This window comes from Hemiscyllium ocellatum, chromosome 13 (genome assembly GCF_020745735.1).
Source record: "Hemiscyllium ocellatum isolate sHemOce1 chromosome 13, sHemOce1.pat.X.cur, whole genome shotgun sequence".
In the NCBI taxonomy this organism is placed as follows: domain Eukaryota; kingdom Metazoa; phylum Chordata; class Chondrichthyes; order Orectolobiformes; family Hemiscylliidae; genus Hemiscyllium; species Hemiscyllium ocellatum.
The window spans coordinates 22,452,538-22,473,699 of NC_083413.1; the positions used below are offsets into that span (position 1 = coordinate 22,452,538).

The 21,162-nt window shown below is 44.2% G+C and overlaps 1 protein-coding gene across 1 annotated transcript in view; it reads right to left on the minus strand.

Annotated features, from left to right (window-relative positions):
• The window catches only part of LOC132821703 (IgGFc-binding protein-like), a 111,329-nt gene that overhangs the window by 65,595 nt on the left and 24,572 nt on the right, over positions 1-21,162 (minus strand). The window contains exons 23-51 of the mRNA XM_060834409.1: positions 20,684-21,064; positions 20,286-20,572; positions 19,601-19,881; positions 19,161-19,298; positions 18,817-19,076; positions 16,452-16,536; positions 14,755-14,999; positions 14,381-14,664; positions 13,957-14,234; positions 13,201-13,799; positions 12,316-12,877; positions 11,827-12,026; positions 11,338-11,718; positions 10,940-11,226; positions 10,255-10,535; positions 9,815-9,952; positions 9,471-9,730; positions 7,106-7,190; positions 5,407-5,651; positions 5,033-5,316; positions 4,609-4,886; positions 3,853-4,451; positions 2,968-3,529; positions 2,479-2,678; positions 1,981-2,361; positions 1,583-1,869; positions 898-1,178; positions 458-595; positions 114-373 (exon numbers count right to left, since the gene is read on the minus strand). Coding sequence (XP_060690392.1) covers positions 114-373; positions 458-595; positions 898-1,178; positions 1,583-1,869; positions 1,981-2,361; positions 2,479-2,678; positions 2,968-3,529; positions 3,853-4,451; positions 4,609-4,886; positions 5,033-5,316; positions 5,407-5,651; positions 7,106-7,190; positions 9,471-9,730; positions 9,815-9,952; positions 10,255-10,535; positions 10,940-11,226; positions 11,338-11,718; positions 11,827-12,026; positions 12,316-12,877; positions 13,201-13,799; positions 13,957-14,234; positions 14,381-14,664; positions 14,755-14,999; positions 16,452-16,536; positions 18,817-19,076; positions 19,161-19,298; positions 19,601-19,881; positions 20,286-20,572; positions 20,684-21,064 — 8,547 coding nt within the window. The remainder of the gene's footprint in view (positions 1-113; positions 374-457; positions 596-897; positions 1,179-1,582; positions 1,870-1,980; positions 2,362-2,478; positions 2,679-2,967; positions 3,530-3,852; positions 4,452-4,608; positions 4,887-5,032; positions 5,317-5,406; positions 5,652-7,105; positions 7,191-9,470; positions 9,731-9,814; positions 9,953-10,254; positions 10,536-10,939; positions 11,227-11,337; positions 11,719-11,826; positions 12,027-12,315; positions 12,878-13,200; positions 13,800-13,956; positions 14,235-14,380; positions 14,665-14,754; positions 15,000-16,451; positions 16,537-18,816; positions 19,077-19,160; positions 19,299-19,600; positions 19,882-20,285; positions 20,573-20,683; positions 21,065-21,162) is intronic.

Genomic DNA, 21,162 nt, shown 5'->3' on the forward strand with positions numbered 1-21,162 from the left:
TGGAATGAAGAAAAATTTGCTTGCCTTCTAATTAAATACGCAAGCTATGCGAATGCTTCAAAAAGAGAAGTACAGCCAAAAAAAATCACTAAATTATTAGCCACACAGCTTACCTGAGATTTTCCAGACAGGTGTAGGTTCACTGCTGCTGCGATCCACTGGTCTCCTTTATTGCCTCTCTCTGACCACATCAGTATTGGGGGAAGCCCAACTTCTAGCTGGTAAACATTCAAAGCCATGCTCTGAGCCACTCCATACATGTGATACCAGAATCGCATACACTGATCCCCTGTCTTATCACACAGAGCACTGATCAGTTGGGCTTTGTCTCCTTCCTTGCCTTCATTGCCTTCAATATAGATGTAGTAGCCACCTGGACATACAGTGAAGCTCACTGGTTATAAACAAATCATAGGCTCGTCAACCTCAAGTCAAACAAGGATGTCACATCGCCTACCTCCACCGGTGTGGTCGTACGAAGGCCCTGTAAGAGCTGAGGGTGTCGATCCACTGATGCGCTTCCAGTCCAAATCATCTGTCTTGGATTGTGTCCAATTGCACAGGTCGCTGTCAAAATTGCAGCCCAGCTCACAACCTGTGGGATGAATAAAGAATTAATAAAGATTCATCAAGATTGATCAGAAATATGCACATTATTGTACCACAGTAGCTAAAAACATCCACAACTGAAATAAATATGAAAAGATATTACTATACAATATTATGGCCTCATTCTCTTTTGGATAATTTCTGTCAATTGAACCTTGACGTCGCCGATTATTAATAATGGACATTCGTTGTGAAGCACAATTGTCTTTTATCTCTACAATTATTCAGGAGGAGTGAGAAAAGAAATAGAAGAAAAGAACAGGTACAAACACATGATCTCAAACTTACTTTTCTCAACACAGCCACTCTCTTCCATCCAGTCTCCCAGAACAACATCAGCTGCTTCACAGGCTGAAGCGTACGCCTCCAGAGCATTGCACAACAGGACAGAATCTCCTCCAGAAGCACAATGATCATATACACAGCTCTCAAAGTACAACTGAGGAGGGATGTACCAGTGACAATTTGTGAAAGGACCATTGCCTGCCAAGATAATCTTGCAGTATTCCTCGGCCTCTTCTTTCGATGCAGGATCGCAGGTCGCTGGTGGTAGAGACGTTTCATTACACCTACACAAGGAAACACACGTATGAAATCTCTCCAAAAGGAAAAAATATTTAATCCACATCAAATTTCAATGAATGCGTAAGGGCAGACAATGAGCTCTGCAATCAAAATTATTCTCTCAAAGTACATGCAAAAATACGTAGTGTGCTCTTAATACGCAATCTGTAATACTCCACTGGAATACCAATTCTGGAAAATTCATTTCAGATATTCTCACTGAAACACTGACATTCAACAGAGCTACACGCACACTTTCATTACAGCCATTTACAGGAAATTCCAGCCATGCCCTCATATCTATCAATTCTTTTTCGGCAACCAATTAATCCACTTGCTGCCGTAGCCTCTACCTCTCTAGCGACACTACATAGAGTGTAATTTACTCTTCACTGTATGAAATACTCACAACCAGTCATTGTCAAGAACTCTCCAGCTGTTTCCAAACTGATTGGAATCCATGGCCAGAATCCCATCAGGCTTCAAGAAGTCATCAAGTGGGTCGTCAGTGTAGGTACCACACAAGCCACACAGCTGTCCTTTGTATCTCTCATCCACCACTACAAACAGCTCATGATCACCGTTAAACTTCAGCTGAACACCAAAGTTGGTCTGGACGATGACAAACGATCCTACCATTGATACGCTTACTGAAGAATGGGGTGTCACAGGGAGCTCAACCTTCACTCCATCAACCTAAGCAAAAGATTACCAGCATTACTGATACAACAGTCACAGTCATTGCAGTTACCTTTCTTCAACATTACGCTCATTCTGTCAACGCTACCAATCAGAAACATTACTCACATAAACAAGGTTATTTTTCCTCACTGCAATATGAATGTCAGCAAACTGGAGAGCAATGGAATTAATCATAGACCATGTTGGGTTGCCTCTGTGTTCATTCCTGCTTGTCACCGAGAAACGAACAGATGTATTTCCACAAGTCTCAGTCACAGTATAATTGCAAGCACCCTGGAAGTGATACAGTTTCCCATCAAACGTCGTATAGTGCGGGTCCCCGTAAATGTGGCACTTCGCAGTGTCTGCCCGGTAACATCCCAAATTTCCATCCTGCACTTTGCAAATTTCCGCTGGTCCACAAGACGCTGCTTCACATACTACGTGGTTATTTCCAGTGCATCGACAGCGCTGGAGACATCCCTCTTCCCAGAATGTTGCTCCTTTCTGACAGACAAACAGCAAGTGTTATTTTCAAAAGTGCTGCGTACTCCTCGCGGAAGCACAAAGTTGCATGAACGCACGTAAAACAGACAAACGGGACCAAAAAGCCCTCCAACTTACTTCGTAGTATTTGTCGTTGTGGATGCAGCCACAGTTCTGAGCGGGCACACATGTGCTTCCACTGAGAACAAACCCACTGTTACACACGCAGTCTTCCACACATGGTTTGCTGCAGTTCTCTGGAGCAAATCGGTCTGTACATGTGGCTGGACAAGCACTGGCACAGAAACTGTACTGGCTATTGGCTTGACAGGAAGCAGCTGAAAACAAGGAAGATACAATCAAATCTTTTGAACTTCTCACACCATGTTTCCCATGAATATGGCAATCGGGAAGGATGGCTTTTGCAGCAAATGCTTTCTGAAACATTGGATCTCTGGAATGGAAAGTATAAAGCTTAGCATGCGACCAAACCAAAACTGAAGAAAGCCAACAGGAAATAGCAATTCTGTCACTAAAGGAACGATAACACACAATAATGAAAACATTTTGCTTTGTCTTAGATAGGAAATTATTAATGCAAAACAATGGAAGCTCACTAATACGTACGACAGAAAGTGGAGTTTCTCCAAGGTGCAATGCTCACTCCTGCGCTTTGACACGCATCTGCGTAGATTTTGAGGGTATTGCACAGAGCAACTTGGCTTCCATTCAACAGACACAGTTCAACAACACAGCTTTCAAAGAATCCATTGGGATTTACTACAGAGTGGCACTGTGCAAATGGACCTTGTTGACTAGTGATCAGACCACAGAAGGCATCACTTTGGTAAAGTTTCTCCTCATCAGGCTCACACTTCTCAGGCTCGACTGGGTCACAACCTGGTTCGAACGGTGGCACTTTCCAGCTATTTCCAAACTCATTTGAATCTTTGGCTTGTTCTCCATCAGGTTTCATGTAATCATCCTTTCTCATTCCATTGTAGTTGCCACACATACCGCAAGTCTGATTGAAATATGTACTCGGCACTTTCACTTCCACTGAGTGATCAACATCATATGAAACAGAGAGCCCAAAATCTGTCACCAGGACCACGTAGTTTCCACTCCTACTCACGTTCAAGGTGCCATCGATTAATTTGACAGGTAACGTCTGCCACATGTTATCCACCTGACACAAGAGGAAAATGGCGATTGAACAACAGCTTTTCTAGCAGACTCCAGCATTCTTTCATTCAACACGCACAACAAACGTGAACAGCAATTTGCATACAGCAATGTACAGTAAACGCTATATTTCACATCAGATTGGTGCACACGTTCATTTTGTTCTGTTTCACTTTAGATACAAGTGGTAAATGCCATGATAATCATTCCACCTTTGCAATATACTCCCAGTCATTCACCTCCCATTCTAATAGAAGTCCCAAGTAAAGGATATTTCAGACTAAAGTCAGCATTTTAGAAAACCCAATCTAGTAGTTACACACATACCAACACACGGTGACATTCGTGCTTCACAATCCAAACACTGTGACTGTGAACAGCTACTCGAACTCTCTGAACGTAAGAAACTTTAGCGTTGCCTCGATGTTCATTCTTTGCTTCGATGTTAAAGTATGGAAGAGTTGAAGAATTTGCACACAGCTTGGCGATCGTATATGTACACGTCCCCATGAAATGATGCGTCGCCTTGTCAAACGTATTGTAGTGTGGGTCGTTATGAACTCTGCAGATGCCGTACGTGTGCTCATAGCAACCAGGAACTCCGTCCACAACTCCGCAGTATGAATCCGTGCCACACCTTGTGCTCCAGCAAACTAGTTTACTGCCTGCAGAAGGACAACTACACTTTGTTGAACAGGTATCATCCGTCCAGAATTCAGATCCCACTGGATAATGTTTGCCTTCAGACCAGCAACCACACTGATCTCTTCGCACACACCTGTCATTGTACAAAACGTACCCACGGTCACACAGACAGCCTTCCACGCATGGCTGGGAGCAGCTGGATGGAGCATTGGGATTGACACAGCTAGCAGGACATGCTGAGCCACAATGCTCATAGTGACTATTCACTCCACAATTTAAAGCTGGGAAGAGAATTCAAAAGGAGAGTCAACATATTTTACATAAGATTATTAGATAAAAGGAATTTAATGAAAACTAAATGGTTCAAAGCGACCCAAAGTTTTTCTGTCTTCATCACGTATAACTTATTCATCAAACAAAATACTCTCAAACACTTACGGCAGAAGGTCGCGTTCCTCCAGGCTTCCACTCTCACTCCCTTCGACTGGCATGCATCTGCGTAGGAATGCAAACTACTGCACAGAGAGCCTGTATGCACGTCCAATGCGCACAAGTCGTACACACATTCAGCAAAATAAACCTTCGGGTCCACGACAGAGTGGCACGCTTTGAACGGACTGCCCGGATCCACAATTATGCCACAGTAAGAATTACTTTCTATCATCTGCTTTTTGTCATCAGTACAATTTGGTCTGATACCGACGTCAGGAGCACACCTGCAAGAACAGCAGCACCTCCAATGAGAAACATACATTTAAAAGCTAGTAAAAGGTCTACATGCAAATGGAATAATGGTAGTGATTGGAAACTCGCAGGTTTTATCAAGGAACAGAGACAGCCTGAAACCTCCCATACACCGTACCTCGTATCATTTCCACTCTGCCAGCTGTTTCCCAAACTGACGGAATCGGGCTCCATCACTCCATCCGGATTGAGGAAATCGTCTCTTCTATCATCATTGTAGTTTCCACACATTCCACACACCTTCCCCTTGAAAACACTGGGAAGGGTTACAACTGCTCGATGCTTCCCATCAAACTTCACTCTCAATCCAAAATCGGTGCTAACAACCATATACTTTCCACTTCGGCCAACATCAACACCAGACGAGACTGACACAGGTAGCACCTCCACTTCTCCATCGACCTGGAAACATGCAAAACCACATTGATTCATTCCTCAGCAAACCCACCGTTCAATATGCTTGATCAAGTACTCAAAATATCAAATTCTTACCTTCACCACGTGTCCCTTCTCCAGTACTATTCTATGATTGTAAACATTAACGTTGACATGTTTAACGTACGACACGTAGGAATTCCCTGATCTGCGCTCATTTGCCGCTTCAACATTGAAATAGGGCAGAGCACTGCTGGCGTCACAGAGTTTCGATAGGGTATATGTGCATGTTCCCATGAAGTCATGTGATTGCTTATCAAAAGTGTTGTAGTGAGGATCACCTTGCACGGTGCAGGAAGATTCTAAAAAATTGAAAATGATGTAGAAAATAAATGTCAGTTGGTATTGTCACAATCCATCGAAAAACAAGTTGGATTCCCCCCCAATCGACTGCTCTGTTTTCTTTCCACACAAATGCTTGACAAGCACTTCAGAGAAAAGTCACTCGTCCATTCTCAGGACAAGTTGCTTCTCTTACAAACAAAGGTTCAACAGGTTGCGTCGGGGCATATACTGGAATCTACAGCAATGAGAGGTGCTCTCGTTGAAACATTCAACAACCTGAGGGAACGGGACACGGTCGATGATGAAGGACATTTTGACCTAGTCACAGACACTACAACGAGGAGGACGCAGTCTGTGCCATGGGGATGACAATACAAACAACTGCTCAGCTTCCACACTTTGGTGTTTGACTTATGCAGCAATATTTGCAACCAGCTTGAAGCTGACTTCTCCCATTATTCTTTTCACATTACCAAATTATCAAATTTACACCTATTCAGAGTGAAAGTGAGGACTGCAGATGCTGGAGATCAGAGCTGAAAATGTGTTGCTGGAAAAGCGCAGCAGGTCAGGCAGGATCCAAGGAACAGGAGAATCGACGTTTCGGGCATGAGCCCTTCTTCAGGAAAGAAGAGCTTATGCCCGACACGTCGATTCTCCTGCTCCTTGGATGCTGCCTGACCTGCTGCGCTCTTCCAGCAACACATTTTCAGACCTATTCAGAGTGAGCCAACATTTTAAGGACTATTAAATAGAATCCGCACCAGTTTGTCTTAATTAATACAAATGTAGGATCAGCAAACAAAGTCGCAGTTTCTAGTTATACCCTGACAAATCCTTGTCAATAAGACAGCAACAAATCACCTTTATCAAGGATCCAGATCATATACAGCCTGCTTTCATTTACCTGTTATGACAGGAGGCAAGGTACTGGTTGGAGTTGGAGTGCTCACTGTGCTTGTTATGTCACAATTGTCTGCAGAGAAAATAATATATGGATAAATTCAGAAGAATCTAGAGGACTGACATGAGGCAAAAGGTTTCACGCAGACCTTTGTGAATCCTCGGAACTCTGTCCCCCTGAAGCCTGTGGATTATACATCATTGAGTATACTTCATGCTGAAGCAGAGAAACATTTAGGAATCTCAAGGAATCAAAGCATATGGAAAACAGGTTGTAAAGTCAAGCTGAGGCACAAGATCACCCACAATCACATTGAGTGACACAATGTGATAGGGGAGAGAAATAGCTTACTCCTACTCCAACGGCTTAAGATCTGACTAATGTTCATCTCCACTCCATTCCTGATGAAGAACTTACGCTCGAAACATCGATTCTCCTGCTCCTCGGATGCTCCCCGACCGGCTGCGCTTTTCCAGCACCACGCTCTCGACTCCTCCTGCATTTTTACTTAAGTCATGCAATTGATCAATTACAGCAGACATTAGAAAATTAGTCACATTTACAAACCTCCGCAACATCCAGAATGGAAGGAAATGTCATCTACAGCCACATCACTACGATAGTCATTGCCCCGGACTGCTTGAATGAGAATCTATAAGAGGAAGCACCACAATAACAGCAGGCAGAAGATGCCAATGCCAAAGTAAACAACAGAATATCAGCGAAAACAAAACAAGGATTGATGAGGGCCGAGCGGTAGATGTGATCGATATGGACTTCAGGAAGGCAATCGACAAGATTCCCCACGGGAGCAGTAACGTTAGATCTCACGGAAACAGGGAGAACTAGCCATTTGGATACAGAACTGGCTCAAAAATAGAAGACAGAGGATGGTCGTGGAGGGTTGTTTTTCCAACTGGAGGATTGTGACCAGTGGAGTGCCACAAGGATCAGTGCTGGGTGTTCTACATTTAGTCATTCACATAAATGATTTGGATGTGAGCATAAGAGGTACAATTAGTAAGTTTGCAGATGACACCAAAATTGGAGGTGTCGTGGACAATGAAGAGGGTTACCTCAGATTACAACACATCTTGACCACATGGGCCAATGGGCTGAAAAGTGGCAGATGGCGTTTAATTCAGATACATGTGAGGTGCTGCATTTTGGGAAAGCAAATCTTAGCAGGATTTATACACTTAATGGTAAGGTCCTAGGGAGTGTTGCTGAACAAACAGACCTTGGAGTACAGGTTCATAGCTCCTTGAACGTGGAGTCACAGATAGATAGGATAGTGAAGAATGCATTTGGTATGCTTTCCTTTATTGGTCAGAGTATGTGTACTCATGTTGCGGCTGTCCAGGACATTGATTAGGTCGCTGTTGGAATATTGAAATTCTGGTCTCCTTCCTATCGGAAAGTAGTTGTGAAACTTGAAAGGGTTCAGAGAAGAATTACAAGGATGTTGCCAGGGTTGGAGGATTTGAGCTTGTGCTGAACAGGCTGGTGCTGTTTTCCCTGGAGCGTCGGAGGCTGAGGGTGGCCTTATAGAGGTTGACAAAATTATGGGGGTCATGGACAGGGTAAATAGGCAAAGTCTTTTCTCTGGGGTCAGGGAATCCAGAACTAGAGGGCATAGGTTTAGGGTGAGAGGGGAAAGATATAAAAGAAACCTATGGGGCAGCTTTTTCACACAAAGAGTGGTAAGTGTATGGAATGAGCTGCCAGAGAAAGTGGTGGAGGCTGGTACAATTGCAACATTTAAGAGGCATTTGGATGGGTATATGAATAGCAAGGGTTTGGAGGGATATGGGCCGGGTGCTGGCAGGTGGGACTAGATTGGGTTAAGATATCTGGTCGGCATGGGCGGGTTCGACCGAAGGGTCTGTTTCCATGCTGTAAATCTCTATGACTCTAAGTGCTGGAAATCTGGAAGAAAACAGAAATTGAAGGAGAACCTCAGCAGGTGGGCGGCACGGTGGCACAGTGGTTAGCACTGCTGCCTCACAGCGCCTGAGATCCGGGTTCAATTCCCGACTCAGGGACTGACTGTGTGGAGTTTGCACATTCTCCCCGTGTCTGCGTGGGTTTCCTCCGGGTGCTCCGGTTTCCTCCCACAGTCCAAAGATGTGCGGGTCAGGTGAATTGGCCATGCTAAATTGCCCGTAGTGTTAGGTAAGGGTAAATGTAGGGGTATGGGTGGGTTGCGCTTCGGCGGGTCGGTGTGGACTTGTTGGGCTGAAGGGCCTGTTTCCACACTGTAAGTCTAATCTAATCTAATCTAATCTAGGTCTGGCAAGAATTTCATTGGACTGAAATGCCGATTCTGCTTTCTCTCCTCTGATGTTATCAGACCTGCTGAGTTTCTCCAGCAATTTCTCTTTTGCTCACACAACGTCAATATCTCCCTGCCAGTAACACTGTGGGTGGCACAGTGGCTAGCACTGCTGCCTCACAGCACCAGAGACCCAGGTTCAATTCCCGCCTCAGGCGACTCTCTGTGTGGAGTTTGCACATTCTCCATGCATCGGCATGGGTTTCCTCCGGGTGCACCGGTTTCCTCACACAATCCAAAAACGTGCAGGTTAGGTGAATTGGCCATGCTAAATTTCCCGTAGCGTTAGCTAAAGGGGTAAATGCAGGGGAATGAGTCTGGGGTGAGTTGCGCTTCGGCGGGTCGGTGTGGACTTGTTGGGCCGAAGGGCCTCTTTCCACACTGTAAGTAATCTAATCTATAATAGGACATCATTTCATGGGGTATATCATGTTAAAACAGCTTCTGCATTTCTCCACTAATTTGTATTTAATTTAATTTGATATGGAATGAAGAAAAATTTGCTTGCCTTCTAATTAAATACGCAAGCTATGCGAATGCTTCAAAAAGAGAAGTACAGCCAAAAAAAATCACTAAATTATTAGCCACACAGCTTACCTGAGATTTTCCAGACAGGTGTAGGTTCACTGCTGCTGCGATCCACTGGTCTCCTTTATTGCCTCTCTCTGACCACATCAGTATTGGGGGAAGCCCAACTTCTAGCTGGTAAACATTCAAAGCCATGCTCTGAGCCACTCCATACATGTGATACCAGAATCGCATACACTGATCCCCTGTCTTATCACACAGAGCACTGATCAGTTGGGCTTTGTCTCCTTCCTTGCCTTCATTGCCTTCAATATAGATGTAGTAGCCACCTGGACATACAGTGAAGCTCACTGGTTATAAACAAATCATAGGCTCGTCAACCTCAAGTCAAACAAGGATGTCACATCGCCTACCTCCACCGGTGTGGTCGTACGAAGGCCCTGTAAGAGCTGAGGGTGTCGATCCACTGATGCGCTTCCAGTCCAAATCATCTGTCTTGGATTGTGTCCAATTGCACAGGTCGCTGTCAAAATTGCAGCCCAGCTCACAACCTGTGGGATGAATAAAGAATTAATAAAGATTCATCAAGATTGATCAGAAATATGCACATTATTGTACCACAGTAGCTAAAAACATCCACAACTGAAATAAATATGAAAAGATATTACTATACAATATTATGGCCTCATTCTCTTTTGGATAATTTCTGTCAATTGAACCTTGACGTCGCCGATTATTAATAATGGACATTCGTTGTGAAGCACAATTGTCTTTTATCTCTACAATTATTCAGGAGGAGTGAGAAAAGAAATAGAAGAAAAGAACAGGTACAAACACATGATCTCAAACTTACTTTTCTCAACACAGCCACTCTCTTCCATCCAGTCTCCCAGAACAACATCAGCTGCTTCACAGGCTGAAGCGTACGCCTCCAGAGCATTGCACAACAGGACAGAATCTCCTCCAGAAGCACAATGATCATATACACAGCTCTCAAAGTACAACTGAGGAGGGATGTACCAGTGACAATTTGTGAAAGGACCATTGCCTGCCAAGATAATCTTGCAGTATTCCTCGGCCTCTTCTTTCGATGCAGGATCGCAGGTCGCTGGTGGTAGAGACGTTTCATTACACCTACACAAGGAAACACACGTATGAAATCTCTCCAAAAGGAAAAAATATTTAATCCACATCAAATTTCAATGAATGCGTAAGGGCAGACAATGAGCTCTGCAATCAAAATTATTCTCTCAAAGTACATGCAAAAATACGTAGTGTGCTCTTAATACGCAATCTGTAATACTCCACTGGAATACCAATTCTGGAAAATTCATTTCAGATATTCTCACTGAAACACTGACATTCAACAGAGCTACACGCACACTTTCATTACAGCCATTTACAGGAAATTCCAGCCATGCCCTCATATCTATCAATTCTTTTTCGGCAACCAATTAATCCACTTGCTGCCGTAGCCTCTACCTCTCTAGCGACACTACATAGAGTGTAATTTACTCTTCACTGTATGAAATACTCACAACCAGTCATTGTCAAGAACTCTCCAGCTGTTTCCAAACTGATTGGAATCCATGGCCAGAATCCCATCAGGCTTCAAGAAGTCATCAAGTGGGTCGTCAGTGTAGGTACCACACAAGCCACACAGCTGTCCTTTGTATCTCTCATCCACCACTACAAACAGCTCATGATCACCGTTAAACTTCAGCTGAACACCAAAGTTGGTCTGGACGATGACAAACGATCCTACCATTGATACGCTTACTGAAGAATGGGGTGTCACAGGGAGCTCAACCTTCACTCCATCAACCTAAGCAAAAGATTACCAGCATTACTGATACAACAGTCACAGTCATTGCAGTTACCTTTCTTCAACATTACGCTCATTCTGTCAACGCTACCAATCAGAAACATTACTCACATAAACAAGGTTATTTTTCCTCACTGCAATATGAATGTCAGCAAACTGGAGAGCAATGGAATTAATCATAGACCATGTTGGGTTGCCTCTGTGTTCATTCCTGCTTGTCACCGAGAAACGAACAGATGTATTTCCACAAGTCTCAGTCACAGTATAATTGCAAGCACCCTGGAAGTGATACAGTTTCCCATCAAACGTCGTATAGTGCGGGTCCCCGTAAATGTGGCACTTCGCAGTGTCTGCCCGGTAACATCCCAAATTTCCATCCTGCACTTTGCAAATTTCCGCTGGTCCACAAGACGCTGCTTCACATACTACGTGGTTATTTCCAGTGCATCGACAGCGCTGGAGACATCCCTCTTCCCAGAATGTTGCTCCTTTCTGACAGACAAACAGCAAGTGTTATTTCTGCGTACTCCTCGCGGAAGCACAAAGTTGCATGAACGCACGTAAAACAGACAAACGGGACCAAAAAGCCCTCCAACTTACTTCGTAGTATTTGTCGTTGTGGATGCAGCCACAGTTCTGAGCGGGCACACATGTGCTTCCACTGAGAACAAACCCACTGTTACACACGCAGTCTTCCACACATGGTTTGCTGCAGTTCTCTGGAGCAAATCGGTCTGTACATGTGGCTGGACAAGCACTGGCACAGAAACTGTACTGGCTATTGGCTTGACAGGAAGCAGCTGAAAACAAGGAAGATACAATCAAATCTTTTGAACTTCTCACACCATGTTTCCCATGAATATGGCAATCGGGAAGGATGGCTTTTGCAGCAAATGCTTTCTGAAACATTGGATCTCTGGAATGGAAAGTATAAAGCTTAGCATGCGACCAAACCAAAACTGAAGAAAGCCAACAGGAAATAGCAATTCTGTCACTAAAGGAACGATAACACACAATAATGAAAACATTTTGCTTTGTCTTAGATAGGAAATTATTAATGCAAAACAATGGAAGCTCACTAATACGTACGACAGAAAGTGGAGTTTCTCCAAGGTGCAATGCTCACTCCTGCGCTTTGACACGCATCTGCGTAGATTTTGAGGGTATTGCACAGAGCAACTTGGCTTCCATTCAACAGACACAGTTCAACAACACAGCTTTCAAAGAATCCATTGGGATTTACTACAGAGTGGCACTGTGCAAATGGACCTTGTTGACTAGTGATCAGACCACAGAAGGCATCACTTTGGTAAAGTTTCTCCTCATCAGGCTCACACTTCTCAGGCTCGACTGGGTCACAACCTGGTTCGAACGGTGGCACTTTCCAGCTATTTCCAAACTCATTTGAATCTTTGGCTTGTTCTCCATCAGGTTTCATGTAATCATCCTTTCTCATTCCATTGTAGTTGCCACACATACCGCAAGTCTGATTGAAATATGTACTCGGCACTTTCACTTCCACTGAGTGATCAACATCATATGAAACAGAGAGCCCAAAATCTGTCACCAGGACCACGTAGTTTCCACTCCTACTCACGTTCAAGGTGCCATCGATTAATTTGACAGGTAACGTCTGCCACATGTTATCCACCTGACACAAGAGGAAAATGGCGATTGAACAACAGCTTTTCTAGCAGACTCCAGCATTCTTTCATTCAACACGCACAACAAACGTGAACAGCAATTTGCATACAGCAATGTACAGTAAACGCTATATTTCACATCAGATTGGTGCACACGTTCATTTTGTTCTGTTTCACTTTAGATACAAGTGGTAAATGCCATGATAATCATTCCACCTTTGCAATATACTCCCAGTCATTCACCTCCCATTCTAATAGAAGTCCCAAGTAAAGGATATTTCAGACTAAAGTCAGCATTTTAGAAAACCCAATCTAGTAGTTACACACATACCAACACACGGTGACATTCGTGCTTCACAATCCAAACACTGTGACTGTGAACAGCTACTCGAACTCTCTGAACGTAAGAAACTTTAGCGTTGCCTCGATGTTCATTCTTTGCTTCGATGTTAAAGTATGGAAGAGTTGAAGAATTTGCACACAGCTTGGCGATCGTATATGTACACGTCCCCATGAAATGATGCGTCGCCTTGTCAAACGTATTGTAGTGTGGGTCGTTATGAACTCTGCAGATGCCGTACGTGTGCTCATAGCAACCAGGAACTCCGTCCACAACTCCGCAGTATGAATCCGTGCCACACCTTGTGCTCCAGCAAACTAGTTTACTGCCTGCAGAAGGACAACTACACTTTGTTGAACAGGTATCATCCGTCCAGAATTCAGATCCCACTGGATAATGTTTGCCTTCAGACCAGCAACCACACTGATCTCTTCGCACACACCTGTCATTGTACAAAACGTACCCACGGTCACACAGACAGCCTTCCACGCATGGCTGGGAGCAGCTGGATGGAGCATTGGGATTGACACAGCTAGCAGGACATGCTGAGCCACAATGCTCATAGTGACTATTCACTCCACAATTTAAAGCTGGGAAGAGAATTCAAAAGGAGAGTCAACATATTTTACATAAGATTATTAGATAAAAGGAATTTAATGAAAACTAAATGGTTCAAAGCGACCCAAAGTTTTTCTGTCTTCATCACGTATAACTTATTCATCAAACAAAATACTCTCAAACACTTACGGCAGAAGGTCGCGTTCCTCCAGGCTTCCACTCTCACTCCCTTCGACTGGCATGCATCTGCGTAGGAATGCAAACTACTGCACAGAGAGCCTGTATGCACGTCCAATGCGCACAAGTCGTACACACATTCAGCAAAATAAACCTTCGGGTCCACGACAGAGTGGCACGCTTTGAACGGACTGCCCGGATCCACAATTATGCCACAGTAAGATTTACTTTCTATCATCTGCTTTTTGTCATCAGTACAATTTGGTCTGATACCGACGTCAGGAGCACACCTGCAAGAACAGCAGCACCTCCAATGAGAAACATACATTTAAAAGCTAGTAAAAGGTCTACATGCAAATGGAATAATGGTAGTGATTGGAAACTCGCAGGTTTTATCAAGGAACAGAGACAGCCTGAAACCTCCCATACACCGTACCTCGTATCATTTCCACTCTGCCAGCTGTTTCCCAAACTGACGGAATCGGGCTCCATCACTCCATCCGGATTGAGGAAATCGTCTCTTCTATCATCATTGTAGTTTCCACACATTCCACACACCTTCCCCTTGAAAACACTGGGAAGGGTTACAACTGCTCGATGCTTCCCATCAAACTTCACTCTCAATCCAAAATCGGTGCTAACAACCATATACTTTCCACTTCGGCCAACATCAACACCAGACGAGACTGACACAGGTAGCACCTCCACTTCTCCATCGACCTGGAAACATGCAAAACCACATTGATTCATTCCTCAGCAAACCCACCGTTCAATATGCTTGATCAAGTACTCAAAATATCAAATTCTTACCTTCACCACGTGTCCCTTCTCCAGTACTATTCTATGATTGTAAACATTAACGTTGACATGTTTAACGTACGACACGTAGGAATTCCCTGATCTGCGCTCATTTGCCGCTTCAACATTGAAATAGGGCAGAGCACTGCTGGCGTCACAGAGTTTCGATAGGGTATATGTGCATGTTCCCATGAAGTCATGTGATTGCTTATCAAAAGTGTTGTAGTGAGGATCACCTTGCACGGTGCAGGAAGATTCTAAAAAATTGAAAATGATGTAGAAAATAAATGTCAGTTGGTATTGTCACAATCCATCGAAAAACAAGTTGGATTCCCCCCCAATCGACTGCTGTTTTCTTTCCACACAAATGCTTGACAAGCACTTCAGAGAAAAGTCACTCGTCCATTCTCAGGACAAGTTGCTTCTCTTACAAACAAAGGTTCAACAGGTTGCGTCGGGGCATATACTGGAATCTACAGCAATGAGAGGTGCTCTCGTTGAAACATTCAACAACCTGAGGGAACGGGACACGGTCGATGATGAAGGACATTTTGACCTAGTCACAGACACTACAACGAGGAGGACGCAGTCTGTGCCATGGGGATGACAATACAAACAACTGCTCAGCTTCCACACTTTGGTGTTTGACTTATGCAGCAATATTTGCAACCAGCTTGAAGCTGACTTCTCCCATTATTCTTTTCACATTACCAAATTATCAAATTTACACCTATTCAGAGTGAAAGTGAGGACTGCAGATGCTGGAGATCAGAGCTGAAAATGTGTTGCTGGAAAAGCGCAGCAGGTCAGGCAGGATCCAAGGAACAGGAGAATCGACGTTTCGGGCATGAGCCCTTCTTCAGGAAAGAAGAGCTTATGCCCGACACGTCGATTCTCCTGCTCCTTGGATGCTGCCTGACCTGCTGCGCTCTTCCAGCAACACATTTTCAGACCTATTCAGAGTGAGCCAACATTTTAAGGACTATTAAATAGAATCCGCACCAGTTTGTCTTAATTAATACAAATGTAGGATCAGCAAACAAAGTCGCAGTTTCTAGTTATACCCTGACAAATCCTTGTCAATAAGACAGCAACAAATCACCTTTATCAAGGATCCAGATCATATACAGCCTGCTTTCATTTACCTGTTATGACAGGAGGCAAGGTACTGGTTGGAGTTGGAGTGCTCACTGTGCTTGTTATGTCACAATTGTCTGCAGAGAAAATAATATATGGATAAATTCAGAAGAATCTAGAGGACTGACATGAGGCAAAAGGTTTCACGCAGACCTTTGTGAATCCTCGGAACTCTGTCCCCCTGAAGCCTGTGGATTATACATCATTGAGTATACTTCATGCTGAAGCAGAGAAACATTTAGGAATCTCAAGGAATCAAAGCATATGGAAAACAGGTTGTAAAGTCAAGCTGAGGCACAAGATCACCCACAATCACATTGAGTGACACAATGTGATAGGGGAGAGAAATAGCTTACTCCTACTCCAACGGCTTAAGATCTGACTAATGTTCATCTCCACTCCATTCCTGATGAAGAACTTACGCTCGAAACATCGATTCTCCTGCTCCTCGGATGCTCCCCGACCGGCTGCGCTTTTCCAGCACCACGCTCTCGACTCCTCCTGCATTTTTACTTAAGTCATGCAATTGATCAATTACAGCAGACATTAGAAAATTAGTCACATTTACAAACCTCCGCAACATCCAGAATGGAAGGAAATGTCATCTACAGCCACATCACTACGATAGTCATTGCCCCGGACTGCTTGAATGAGAATCTATAAGAGGAAGCACCACAATAACAGCAGGCAGAAGATGCCAATGCCAAAGTAAACAACAGAATATCAGCGAAAACAAAACAAGGATTGATGAGGGCCGAGCGGTAGATGTGATCGATATGGACTTCAGGAAGGCAATCGACAAGATTCCCCACAGGAGCAGTAACGTTAGATCTCACGGAAACAGGGAGAACTAGCCATTTGGATACAGAACTGGCTCAAAAATAGAAGACAGAGGATGGTCGTGGAGGGTTGTTTTTCCAACTGGAGGATTGTGACCAGTGGAGTGCCACAAGGATCAGTGCTGGGTGTTCTACATTTAGTCATTCACATAAATGATTTGGATGTGAGCATAAGAGGTACAATTAGTAAGTTTGCAGATGACACCAAAATTGGAGGTGTCGTGGACAATGAAGAGGGTTACCTCAGATTACAACACATCTTGACCACATGGGCCAATGGGCTGAAAAGTGGCAGATGGCGTTTAATTCAGATACATGTGAGGTGCTGCATTTTGGGAAAGCAAATCTTAGCAGGATTTATACACTTAATGGTAAGGTCCTAGGGAGTGTTGCTGAACAAACAGACCTTGGAGTACAGGTTCATAGCTCCTTGAACGTGGAGTCACAGATAGATAGGATAGTGAAGAATGCATTTGGTATGCTTTCCTTTATTGGTCAGAGTATGTGTACTCATGTTGCGGCTGTCCAGGACATTGATTAGGTCGCTGTTGGAATATTGAAATTCTGGTCTCCTTCCTATCGGAAAGTAGTTGTGAAACTTGAAAGGGTTCAGAGAAGAATTACAAGGATGTTGCCAGGGTTGGAGGATTTGAGCTTGTGCTGAACAGGCTGGTGCTGTTTTCCCTGGAGCGTCGGAGGCTGAGGGTGGCCTTATAGAGGTTGACAAAATTATGGGGGTCATGGACAGGGTAAATAGGCAAAGTCTTTTCTCTGGGGTCAGGGAATCCAGAACTAGAGGGCATAGGTTTAGGGTGAGAGGGGAAAGATATAAAAGAAACCTATGGGGCAGCTTTTTCACACAAAGAGTGGTAAGTGTATGGAATGAGCTGCCAGAGAAAGTGGTGGAGGCTGGTACAATTGCAACATTTAAGAGGCATTTGGATGGGTATATGAATAGCAAGGGTTTGGAGGGATATGGGCCGGGTGCTGGCAGGTGGGACTAGATTGGGTTAAGATATCTGGTCGGCATGGGCGGGTTCGACCGAAGGGTCTGTTTCCATGCTGTAAATCTCTATGACTCTAAGTGCTGGAAATCTGGAAGAAAACAGAAATTGAAGGAGAACCTCAGCAGGTGGGCGGCACGGTGGCACAGTGGTTAGCACTGCTGCCTCACAGCGCCTGAGATCCGGGTTCAATTCCCGACTCAGGGACTGACTGTGTGGAGTTTGCACATTCTCCCCGTGTCTGCGTGGGTTTCCTCCGGGTGCTCCGGTTTCCTCCCACAGTCCAAAGATGTGCGGGTCAGGTGAATTGGCCATGCTAAATTGCCCGTAGTGTTAGGTAAGGGTAAATGTAGGGGTATGGGTGGGTTGCGCTTCGGCGGGTCGGTGTGGACTTGTTGGGCTGAAGGGCCTGTTTCCACACTGTAAGTCTAATCTAATCTAATCTAATCTAGGTCTGGCAAGAATTTCATTGGACTGAAATGCCGATTCTGCTTTCTCTCCTCTGATGTTATCAGACCTGCTGAGTTTCTCCAGCAATTTCTCTTTTGCTCACACAACGTCAATATCTCCCTGCCAGTAACACTGTGGGTGGCACAGTGGCTAGCACTGCTGCCTCACAGCACCAGAGACCCAGGTTCAATTCCCGCCTCAGGCGACTCTCTGTGTGGAGTTTGCACATTCTCCATGCATCGGCATGGGTTTCCTCCGGGTGCACCGGTTTCCTCACACAATCCAAAAACGTGCAGGTTAGGTGAATTGGCCATGCTAAATTTCCCGTAGCGTTAGCTAAAGGGGTAAATGCAGGGGAATGAGTCTGGGGTGAGTTGCGCTTCGGCGGGTCGGTGTGGACTTGTTGGGCCGAAGGGCCTCTTTCCACACTGTAAGTAATCTAATCTATAATAGGACATCATTTCATGGGGTATATCATGTTAAAACAGCTTCTGCATTTCTCCACTAATTTGTATTTAATTTAATTTGATATGGAATGAAGAAAAATTTGCTTGCCTTCTAATTAAATACGCAAGCTATGCGAATGCTTCAAAAAGAGAAGTACAGCCAAAAAAAATCACTAAATTATTAGCCACACAGCTTACCTGAGATTTTCCAGACAGGTGTAGGTTCACTGCTGCTGCGATCCACTGGTCTCCTTTATTGCCTCTCTCTGACCACATCAGTATTGGGGGAAGCCCAACTTCTAGCTGGTAAACATTCAAAGCCATGCTCTGAGCCACTCCATACATGTGATACCAGAATCGCATACACTGATCCCCTGTCTTATCACACAGAGCACTGATCAGTTGGGCTTTGTCTCCTTCCTTGCCTTCATTGCCTTCAATATAGATGTAGTAGCCACCTGGACATACAGTGAAGCTCACTGGTTATAAACAAATCATAGGCTCGTCAACCTCAAGTCAAACAAGGATGTCACATCGCCTACCTCCACCGGTGTGGTCGTACGAAGGCCCTGTAAGAGCTGAGGGTGTCGATCCACTGATGCGCTTCCAGTCCAAATCATCTGTCTTGGATTGTGTCCAATTGCACAGGTCGCTGTCAAAATTGCAGCCCAGCTCACAACCTGTGGGATGAATAAAGAATTAATAAAGATTCATCAAGATTGATCAGAAATATGCACATTATTGTACCACAGTAGCTAAAAACATCCACAACTGAAATAAATATGAAAAGATATTACTATACAATATTATGGCCTCATTCTCTTTTGGATAATTTCTGTCAATTGAACCTTGACGTCGCCGATTATTAATAATGGACATTCGTTGTGAAGCACAATTGTCTTTTATCTCTACAATTATTCAGGAGGAGTGAGAAAAGAAATAGAAGAAAAGAACAGGTACAAACACATGATCTCAAACTTACTTTTCTCAACACAGCCACTCTCTTCCATCCAGTCTCCCAGAACAACATCAGCTGCTTCACAGGCTGAAGCGTACGCCTCCAGAGCATTGCACAACAGGACAGAATCTCCTCCAGAAGCACAATGATCATATACACAGCTCTCAAAGTACAACTGAGGAGGGATGTACCAGTGACAATTTGTGAAAGGACCATTGCCTGCCAAGATAATCTTGCAGTATTCCTCGGCCTCTTCTTTCGATGCAGGATCGCAGGTCGCTGGTGGTAGAGACGTTTCATTACACCTACACAAGGAAACACACGTATGAAATCTCTCCAAAAGGAAAAAATATTTAATCCACATCAAATTTCAATGAATGCGTAAGGGCAGACAATGAGCTCTGCAATCAAAATTATTCTCTCAAAGTACATGCAAAAATACGTAGTGTGCTCTTAATACGCAATCTGTAATACTCCACTGGAATACCAATTCTGGAAAATTCATTTCAGATATTCTCACTGAAACACTGACATTCAACAGAGCTACACGCACACTTTCATTACAGCCATTTACAGGAAATTCCAGCCATGCCCTCATATCTATCAATTCTTTTTCGGCAACCAATTAATCCACTTGCTGCCGTAGCCTCTACCTCTCTAGCGACACTACATAGAGTGTAATTTACTCTTCACTGTATGAAATACTCACAACCAGTCATTGTCAAGAACTCTCCAGCTGTTTCCAAACTGATTGGAATCCATGGCCAGAATCCCATCAGGCTTCAAGAAGTCATCAAGTGGGTCGTCAGTGTAGGTACCACACAAGCCACACAGCTGTCCTTTGTATCTCTCATCCACCACTACAAACAGCTCATGATCACCGTTAAACTTCAGCTGAACACCAAAGTTGGTCTGGACGATGACAAACGATCCTACCATTGATACGCTTACTGAAGAATGGGGTGTCACAGGGAGCTCAACCTTCACTCCATCAACCTAAGCAAAAGATTACCAGCATTACTGATACAACAGTCACAGTCATTGCAGTTACCTTTCTTCAACATTACGCTCATTCTGTCAACGCTACCAATCAGAAACATTACTCACATAAACAAGGTTATTTTTCCTCACTGCAATATGAATGTCAGCAAACTGGAGAGCAATGGAATTAATCATAGACCATGTTGGGTTGCCTCTGTGTTCATTCCTGCTTGTCACCGAGAAACGAACAGATGTATTTCCACAAGTCTCAGTCACAGTATAATTGCAAGCACCCTGGAAGTGATACAGTTTCCCATCAAACGTCGTATAGTGCGGGTCCCCGTAAATGTGGCACTTCGCAGTGTCTGCCCGGTAACATCCCAAATTTCCATCCTGCACTTTGCAAATTTCCGCTGGTCCACAAGACGCTGCTTCACATACTACGTGGTTATTTCCAGTGCATCGACAGCGCTGGAGACATCCCTCTTCCCAGAATGTTGCTCCTTTCTGACAGACAAACAGCAAGTGTTATTTCTGCGTACTCCTCGCGGAAGCACAAAGTTGCATGAACGCACGTAAAACAGACAAACGGGACCAAAAAGCCC